The following is a 10,372-nucleotide window of genomic DNA, read 5'->3' as shown; positions in this document are numbered from 1 at the left end:
TGAATGTTTTTTATTTATTTATCGCCAGGGTTTGGGCAAATATTGATTAAAAAAATCACATCTCTTATAATTTAACTACTGTCAAGATTTTTCACTGATGATGATCCGACTGAATCTAAAACGTCTTGAAGATAGAGTAATTTGTTTGAGAATTTTCGATAATTCTATCAAAAACCCAAGAAAAGGCTGCCGATCCAACAATCTTTTCCCTCTTCTTTCTAAAATAGCTATTATCAAATCTCAAGCAACTTAATATGGTAACTACAGTCGGAAAAATGAAAGAATATCCATGAACGATCACATCAATCACTTATTTTGTATTTGCTGTCTTTTTCTATAACAAAGGTTTGTATTTATAGAAAAGGACAGCAAATACAAAATAAGTGATTGTATCCTTTTTAGGAACATTGTACTCGTCAAAGTGGTCTACCTATTCCGTTTGTTGCATACATTGATTCTAAATCTTCATTATTTGATTTTCATTTTGAAAGAGGTAGGTAAGCATTAAAATTAGTTTACGCCCGGTTTCAAAATCGACTTAATGTGAACATTAACTAAAGTTCACTTTAATGTGTATAAAATTCCACTGATAAAGGTACCAACTTAAAATTTAAAGTCCACTTTAACGATTATGAAATCGAGCGTTTATATTTAAATAACATACAAATAAACTGTTTAGTATATTTATTTTGTTGAAATTATACAGTGCGCTGGAATACGTGTTAACCCTCTCCCCTTATTAACTCTTTTATTTTTAGCACATAAGCAAAACGCTCGAACAGGTCGATTTTTAAAATTATCATAGTATATTATACCATCAATGTTTCGAACTTTACGCAATCCCTCTTCAGGTGACAGGCATAACTTTGATTTTTTTAAATGGGAAAGTACATCATGTGACACCTTATTTAAAAGCTTCTGAAATACTGATTACAAGAATGTATAATACTTTATTCCTATTTTATCTGAATTATTTTTAAATGCATTCTTTTTTTTCGAATCCTGAGAAAACTAATAAGTATTTTTGAAAAATTTAAACGCAGAATGAAATATTACAGTATTATCGAGGGTCGAGAGTCCCTAAGAACTTCTATAATGTTTATTTTAATAAGTCACAGGGGTGGAAACAAGTGAAAACTTAGTCTGATTTTTAATTTTAAATACCGGGTGTCCACTTATATTTTCCCCCATTTTAACTGCCTATAACTTCTAAACGGCTCAAGATAGAAATATGCGGTTTTCGCTGAAATGTTTTATTTTAGTAAAAGTTTTGTCTGCATGGACTGATTTTTAATTTTAAATACCGGGTGTCCACTTATATTTTCCCCCATTTTAACTGCCTATAACTTCTAAACGGCTCAAGATAGAAATATGCGGTTTTCGCTGAAATGTTTTATTTTAGTAAACGTTTTGTCTGCATGTTTTACATTTTTTATATCGCTTTCAAATACGAAAAAAAATGGCGAATTTTTGAAAAATACGTTGTTGACTTTTTTTTAATGGAACACTCAGTACATTTTTTTGTAAATTGAAAGAAAGGTCATTCACCTATCCAGCAATATGAAGTTTTTCAAAATCGGTTGTCAAATGACTGAGTAATTAATTTTTAAAATGAGAGGTGCAACTCTCTAACTAAGCAAATTGATATTATGTTATGTGATTTCCACATTGCATCTCTCATTTTAAAAATTAACTGCTCAGTCATTTAACAACCGATTTTGAAAATTTTTATATCGCTAGATAGGTAAATCACCGTTTTTTCAAGTTTTTAGGTAAATGGCCATTTTTCATATCGCATTTAAATAAAAAATGTCGGATTTTTGAAAAAAAAACGTTGCTGACTTTTTTTATTAAAACACCCAGTATATTTTTTTGTAACTTGAAAAAATGGTCATTTACCTATCCAGCGATATAAATTTTTTTAAAATCGGTTGTCAAATAACAGCAATTAATTTTTAAAATGAGAGATGCAATGTGGAAACACATAATATCAATTTGCTTAGCTAATGTTATTTAGGTATGTGACATCCACGTTGCAACTCTCATTTTAAAAATTAATTACTCAGTGATTTAACAGCCGATTTTAAAAAAACTTTATATCGCTGGATAGGTGAATGATCGTTCTTTCAATTTACAAAAAAAAATACTGAGTGTTCCATTAAAAAAAGTCAACAAAGTTTTTTTCAAAAATCCGCCATTTTTATTTTCGTAATTGAAAGCGATATAAAAAACTCAATCGATTCATACAAAACTTTTACTAAAATAAAACATTTCAGCGAAAACCGCATGTTTCTATCTTGAGCCGTTTAGAAGTTATAAGGTAGTTAAAATGGGGGAAAATATAAGTGGACACCCGGTATATCATTCAACAGAAACTTTTTGTTTAGTCAAAAAGTCTAAAGGACTTTTAGCCCTCCGCAATGATGCAATATATCATTCTGCGTTTAAATTTTTCGAAAATACTTATTAATTTTCTCAGAATTAAAATAAAATTAATGCTTTTAAAAAAATTCGACCGAAATTTTGCGTCTACGCTCCCAAATAGGAGTAAAAAGTATTATACATTTTTGTAATCAGCATTTCAAAAGCTTTTAAATGAGGTGTCACATGATGTACTTTCCCATTTAAAAAAGTCAAAGTTATGCCTGTCACCTGAAGAGGAATCGTGTAAAGTTCGAAACATTGATGCTATAATATACTATGATTATTTTAAAAATCGAAATGTCAGAGCATATGGCTTTACCAGAGAGCTTTACCGAAATGTCAGAGTTAATAAGGGTGGGGGGGGGGGGGGGGTAACACTTTTCCAACGCACTGTATAATAGAAGTATAACTTCTTATGTGCGTACAAAGTACACACACATTTTTTTTATTTATTTATCCTCATGATTTTAGCAAAAATTGATTAAAAAAATACTTAACTCATTTATTTTTTTAAATAATTAAAATTAAAAAATTAATCATTTCGCTTTTTTCAAATTAATACAAAATATTTTAAAGTACTAAGTCATTTACTCTTTAATTGGGGCCGATTCTTGTTTGTTCAACTGGTGCAAAGATCATCTTGTCGCTGTCTTTACAATATCTTAAAAGTGTTTCTCCATCATACCTAGTCTCCATACTTCGCCATTATCTTCTCTGTTTAACCATAAACCTGGAAGGATTTCTCTTTCCCCCAGTTCTTTTTCAATTTCCTCCCTATAGCCTTCCTCTTTTTCTTCTCCCTTGTGGTGTCCACGTCAAAATCTATTTAGGGATCCTGTCATCTGGCACATAGGCGCCAGCACCCATAGCGTTTCGGGTGCTTTGAATTATATATTGTCATCCAAAGTATACAAATTGTAATGTGCAAAATCTTCACGTCTGCCCCCCCTAAAAATTTTTATATGGGCGCCCATGATCTGACATTCTCTGTACATAGCCGTACCATATTAATTGTTTTGTTTTTATGTCATCAATTATTGTATGTGTGACTCCCATCATTTCTCGTATTCTCTCATTTGGTATCCGATCTCTTCTTGATTTGCCTGCTGCTCTTCTCCAGAAGTCCGTTTCTGTCACTAGTAACATTTTCTCTATCCTTTGTTTCAGTGGCCAAACTTCATTGCCACTGCCATATGTGATTACACTTTTAAGTATGGTATTGTATATGAGTTGTTTGTTCGCTTTAGATATTGTTTGGTCCCACAGAATGCCGTTCATCATAGCTATGGCTTTTCTACTCTGTATGTTTATGTCTTTTATAGCAGCATCGAGTGTTCCATCTTGTTATCTTCATGTTCATATACTTGTATTCATCACAGTGTTTAATTTCTACCCCATTGTCCGTCTAATGTAAAGGACTGCTTTGTCCCTTCAACACTTAATGTTCTCTAATAATTTTCTTAATGTTCACGTCGAGACCCCATTTGTTATATTCTTCTATTAACTTAAGCATCATGTAACTCAAGTCGTCATGATCCTGAGCATCAGCGAAACATAAAGTGTATAGTGTTGTCTCGTCATTGAGAGGGATTCTCATGCCATTACATTTTCTTTTCCACAGATTTAAGGACATCATCAAGGATGCCTGAGGTCCATTTTCAGCATATACTAAAGACTACAATATTAAAACAAGCAACAAAAACCTATTAAGAATGCTTTATTTTTAAAATTATTTTAAAAACAGGTTTTTAAATACAGTAATGCTAAAACGGCATTTAAACTAACAACTTTTAAAATATTTTCACATTGTTATTATCTTTAATCCTACAACAGAAACAATACGACTCTAATCAATTTTAAGTCCGTGGTTCCTATTGGCCCATTCGTCTTTTGACTGATCAGCAAACTGGTTAACTCCAACTGTTGAAGAAACTTCTCCACGTTGGTACTTTTGGTTATGATCTTCAATGAATCTCAAATTGTCTTGGAAGATCTTGAATCGTTTCTGTTCTTCTTCTGGAGTGTCATACGATTTGTTAAATTTTTTCTGAAAACAAAGAAAAGTTGAGATATTTGAGATATCCATAAAAAATGTGTTTTACACAAAACTAATAAGAAGGAAAGGTTTTTATTCAATTATTAAACGAGTTATAAATGCGTCGCGAAGCCTAGATGTATTAGACAATATTTGTAAGATATTTCAGTCTACTAACCACCCCTAGGATTCAATAACACGGAAAAAATACTCCAGAACTTAGTTCTTTTTTATGCCATAGCTACAGATGAACCAGAATACGAATAGACGCGAACATACTGTGGGCGCTAGCAGATTTCAATTACTTACGGCAGTGTTTCCCAAACTTATCTAAAGCGCGACCCCTTTTTGTTAAAAAATTGTTCACGACCCCCCTACTAATCACCCACCCCAAAATAGCGACAAAAATAGCGTGCCTAATTTACAACTGATGGTTTCTCAAATTTTATTTTACTTTACTGTTTAAATTCAAACTAAATACATTTAAAAAATTCAACAATTATTTTAATAATTGCGATCTGTCCCACTAGTACACTAGTAGTACTTCTGCCAGACTAGCATTTACAATAAAAATAAATAATAAAAAGTCGACTGCACATTGTACACCGCGACATCTTTGTGTCTACATCGCAATACTTTTCCATGATATTCGCGAAGGCTCTACTCCTTACTTCGCTACTAGATGGCACTCTGGAACGTTCTCGTAGCCTCGTTTTGGCTTTATATAAGCGGCGATGTGCAATGAGACCTCAGTTCGAAACAGCACGTTGTGGCGAATGCAGCGGTATTAAGTAATGAGTAAATATTTTGCGACTTACGTATTCCCGTTTACGTATTTACGTCTACGATAAATTACAAATTATGGATAAGTTTTTAAAAAGAAGTGCAGAACCATCTACGTCTGAAAGTGGCAGTAATAAAAAGAAAAACAGACTTTACAGTGATGAATATCTTAAATATGGTTTTACCATTATTTCCAATAAACCCAATGTGTTATTTGTGGAGAAGTATTGTCAAACGAAAGCATGAAGCCATCAAAGTTACTTCGACATTTAAATAGCAAACATCCAGATAAAAAAGACAAACCCGTAGAATTCTTTGAAAGAAAGCTGAACGTCCTTCACAAACAACAAGATACTTTTCAATTGGCAACCACTACTAACGAAAAAGCATTATTAGCAAGTTATAAAGTTGCTTATCGCGTTGCCAAAACTAGTAATCCGCACACAATTGCTGAAAATCTGATTTTGCCAGCAGCTGTTGAAATGGTACATATAATGATTGGTGAAAAAGAGTCTGCAAAGTTAAAAACAATACCTCTGTCAAATAATACTATCCAAAGAAGAATTAGTGATATGGCAGAAGATATTCAAGCGCAAGTTGTGGAAAATCTTAATAAATGCACGTACTTCTCTCTTCAAATGGACGAATCCACGGATATATCTAACTGTGCCCAATTTATTACGTTTGTAAGATATGATACAAATAATGGCATTCAAGAAGATATTTTATTTTGTTCCCCATTGGAGACCAATACCACTGGAAAATGTTTATTCGACAGTTTTGTGAAACGCACAAGTAAATATGTTATTGACTGGGGAAAATGTATTGCTATATGCACAGATGGCGCTAAAGCTATGACAGGACATCAATCTGGTCTTGTCGTCAGATTACAAGAAATAATGCCTAATGCCACATGGAGACATTGTTTTTTACATCGAGAAGCTCTGGCGTCAAAAGCTTTACCTCCTGAAATGTACTGTTATGAAATCCATCATTAAAGTTGTAAATTCCATTAAAGGAAAAGCTTTACAGACCCGTATTTTTCGAAAAATCTGCGAAGACATGGGTGCTATATTTCAAAATCTTCTTTATCACACCGAAGTAAGGTGGCTTTCAAGGGGCAACGTCTTAAAAAGAGTATTTGACTTAAGAGCAGAGCTTTTAATGTATTTGAAAGATGAGAAGTCCCCATATGAAAATCAATTTTCCGATCCTATTTGGCTTTTGAAACTAGGTTTCCTTGCTGATATATTCGAACAATTAAATATTTTGAACAGTAATTTGCAAGGTCGCGACATTAATATAATTACAGCCACAGATAAAATTAAGGGGTTTATAAGAAAAATCGATTTATGGTCAACTTCACTTGGCAAAAAGCAGCTCGATTCATTCCAGTGCGTTCAGGAAATAATAGAAAATGTATGTTACAGTGCTACAAATTTTGAACAAGTTTATGCAGGCATGCAAGTTACTTTGCTTAATTTAAAACAACAGCTCTGTGATTATTTCCCCGAAGAAATTCAAAACAGTTACGACAGTTGCAGATGGATACTGAATCCGTTTTTAGCCGATTCCTTTCAACATGCTGAAATACCAATAAACATGAAAGAACAACTTATTGAAATATCAAGTGATGGAATGTTGAAGCTCCAATTTTTTTCCCAGAACCCGGACGAATTTTGGACCAAAAAGATGCAGGAATACCCTCAGTTGGCGAATTAAGCTGTAAAATGTTTGGTTCCATTTGTAACATCATATTTATGTGAGTTAAGTTTCTCGTCTATGACTGCCATTAAAACAAAAGTGAGAAATCGTCTCGTACTTGAAAACGATATAATTGTGTGTGTCTCAAATACACAGCCTAGATTTGAAAGACTAGTTTCAAAAAAACAGGAGCATGGGTATCATTAACATTGTAATATTTTACTCTATTTATTTTTTTCTTTTACTTTTAAGGACTTTTAATATTTAGTTTTATGTTTCGTTTGATAATTAATTGTTAATTTTTATTTACGGCTTTATTAAAATAAAAATACATGATTTAACAAAGTAGTGTTTTTGTCTTATTTTGGAAATTTCCGGCGACCCCCCTAGTACCTCATTGCGACCCCCCAGGGGGTCGCGACCCACACTTTGGGAAACACTGACTTACGGCACAGAGCACTCAGCCGATCGGCAACCGCTTCAATGTTTTTGTGGATAGTTTCACTGTAGAAGCGATCCGCGACGTCGACAAGTTTTGCGTAAAATAATAATAATTAAATATTTCTGATTTTCTTCTTCTTTAAGTGCCTTGTCCCCCCAGAACATTGGCAATCGGTCGCATGACTTTTTCTTGTCCCCAACTGACCTAAACAGTGTCGTGGTGCTCACTCCATACCACTGCCGGAGGTTACTAAGCCAGGATATTTTTCTGCGACCGGGACCGCGCTTTTCCTCCATCTTTTTTGGATAATTACAGGTAGCATTTCATATTTCGGATTTCTCATCACGTGGAAAAAGTACACTAGTTTTCTTTTTTTTATGATATTCAGTACTTCTCTTTCTTTGTTTAACCGCCGCATTACTGCTTGATTTGTTACTCTGTTCATCCACGATACAATCAATATTCTGCAGTAAGCCCACATTTCAAAAGCCTCGATCCTCTTGCACATTGTTTCCGTGAGAATCCATATGCTTTCATTCCATAGAACAAAATTCTGAACACATAGTGTAATAAGCGTATTCTTAGCGTAAGTTGTAGCTCTATGTTAGTTAGTACCTTTTGCACTTTCCTAAATGATGTTCTCGCTTGCTCTATTCTGCATTTGATTTCCTGTGATAAGTCACATTTTTCATTCACCCAGCATCCTAAATACTTGTATGCTGCCCTCGAAAAATGCATAGTTTTCGCGTCTTTTGACTTTGAAACTACAATATTTAGCATTTGACAAAGAAGAGCTAACATAATAAAGTATAGCTCGATTACTATTGGTCTTCAAGAAAATTAAAAAACGGTTTTATTTACTTTTTCAAAGTTACATTTCTGTTGTGCAAAGTTGTTTTGATAAAACGAAAACTTTTTAAGTTATTAGCAGAAAACTGATTAAAAACATTTTTTCGATATAAAACTAACACTTTCGATACGGAATAAATTGAAAACTATTAATTTTATCAAAAAATGTATAGGACATTTTTTGCTTAGAATGAATGTGTTTATCAACTTTTGCGGTCAAAGTAAAATAAAAAATTTCCACCCCGAGGTGGGTTGGCATTTGGCAACCACCCCCAGGGTAAAAGCGCCTTTCGGCCTCATATAGATTTTGATCCTTGGACTATCCACTACTTATTCTCAAATTTTCAAGCAAATCGATCCATTCTGTAAAAATTGCGAGGTTTTATCCTATTTTAAGCTTCATTACTTGGACTATAATTTTTTTTGCCGAAGCAATATCTCTCTTAGGTATAACCGAAAATATGAACACAAAAAGCAAAAAAAATCGATTTTTTCATATTTTGTTAAATAAAAATTAAGCACAAGGTTTTAACTGACAAGACAACCTAAGATTAAAGATTACAATGATTCAAAATATTAACAATCACAAACGTCCTTCATGGTTCAAAGTGATAGGTATGCAAATGAACAGAAAGAACCAAACGCGTCATCTATGTTATTTAACACTAAAAATTTTAGATTAAAACTAAAACAATAAAAATACTTCTATTTAGAAACTATTTACACCTACCTTATAATTGTCGAATTCTTCTTCATCCGTCAACGCTTGAGCGATGACAACGACCGCAAACAAAAATAAAAAGTATTTGAAAAACATCTTGAACTTGCGAGTGCGAGAAAAAACAAAACAATGAGAGATTTGAATCAGGTATACGTCTAAATACTGAATACATTTGTATTAAATATTCTATTTTATAGGCCTGGATCGCGCGTACCAGAAAAAAGTTGATTATTAGCAAACTTAAAATTTGTTAATAGCTTAACGGTGTCTAGTCGGACAAACTTTGATGTACGGGAACACTGGAACAGAGGATGTTTTAATTCTAGAACAGTTTAAAAAATTGAAACGTCGAATTACGAAAACGTCCTATGTATTTTGTCGGACAGGACATCCAATTGATTTGTTACCCTTTCATTATACTCTCATGAAAAAATCAGACAGCTATTACTAACCAACATGATTCCTGTCATTTGACATGTTCTTCGTGTTCCACTCATTAAAATGCCCAGTTGGTGATAAATACCAGTCTGATTTTTGCATGAGAGTTTAATGAAAGGGTAACAAATCAAATGGAAGTTCTGTCCGACAAAATACATGGAACGTTTTCGTAGTCTGACGTTCCAAATTTTTAACCTGTTCCACGACTAAAACTTTCAGTGTTCCCATATATCAAAGTTTGTCCGACTAGACACCGTTAAGCTATTAACAAATTTTCAGCTTGCTATTAATCAACTTTTTTTTGGTACGCGGGATCCAGGTCTATTAGCAGAAGTGACTCACGGTTACATCATTAAATGCGAAAATATCAGGTTTATCCCACTTTGTTTTTGATTAACCTTGTGCTAACGCTTTATGTAATTATGTTATATAAAATTACTAGCTGACCCGGCAGACTTCGTACTGCCTCAATAGATAAAAACAAACTGTTGTATACAATAAACTTAAAATTAACAAAAGGAATTCGTAATTAATAAACAAAAATGCTCGATGTGAATGAGGTTTTATTATTATTTTTAATTAATTACACATGATGTTTGAAATAATAAAGTTTAGTTAGAAGTAACAAAATAAAGTTTGTAGTGCAACAGTTACAATCTTAAATTTGTTTATCTTATAATGAATATAACAGCTTTATTATATCTACATTCAAAACAACCATCTATTTATTATTAGGTTCGGGGAGATTCCAAGTCTATAGGTGTTGATTAAATAAAATTAAATTCAATTAAAATTAAATAAAAAGTAAATGAAGTAAATTAAAATTAAATGAAATTGAATAAACGTAAATAAAAATAAAAAAAACTGAATAAAATTAAATACAAATAAATAAAATCATATTAACTTAAATACAATTAAATAAAGTTAAAAAAGAATTAAATAAAAATAATAAATAAATTAAAAAATAATAATAAAA

At 32.4% G+C, this 10,372-nt stretch overlaps 1 protein-coding gene across 1 annotated transcript; it reads right to left on the bottom strand.

Moving 5' to 3' along the window:
- Nucleotides 1–4,125: 4,125 nt before the first annotated feature.
- On the bottom strand, nt 4,126–9,135 carry LOC114336852 (crustapain). Its single transcript, XM_028287240.2, has 2 exons — nt 8,968–9,135; nt 4,126–4,471 (listed from the first exon to the last, which is right to left on the bottom strand). Exons 1-2 carry the CDS (start codon nt 9,052–9,054, stop codon nt 4,271–4,273), a joined length of 288 nt encoding a protein of 95 aa, XP_028143041.1. The 5' UTR covers nt 9,055–9,135; the 3' UTR covers nt 4,126–4,270.
- Between the last annotated feature and the right edge of the window lie 1,237 nt (nt 9,136–10,372).

This window comes from Diabrotica virgifera, chromosome 9 (assembly GCF_917563875.1).
Source record: "Diabrotica virgifera virgifera chromosome 9, PGI_DIABVI_V3a".
NCBI classification, from domain to species: domain Eukaryota; kingdom Metazoa; phylum Arthropoda; class Insecta; order Coleoptera; family Chrysomelidae; genus Diabrotica; species Diabrotica virgifera.
Note: the sequence above shows the minus strand (reverse complement) of the source record. Positions and strands in the feature narration are given on the sequence as shown.

What these genes read in the sequence shown, in the direction of transcription:
- LOC114336852 (XM_028287240.2), bottom strand. Translation starts at nt 9,054, where the DNA reads ATGTTTTTCAAATACTTTTTATTTTTGTTTGCGGTCGTTGTCATCGCT. An exon ending in AAGAATTCGACAATTATAAG is followed by an intron (nt 4,472 to 8,967) that starts GTAGGTGTAAAT and finishes CTTTGTTTTCAG; the next exon opens with AAAAAATTTAACAAATCGTA.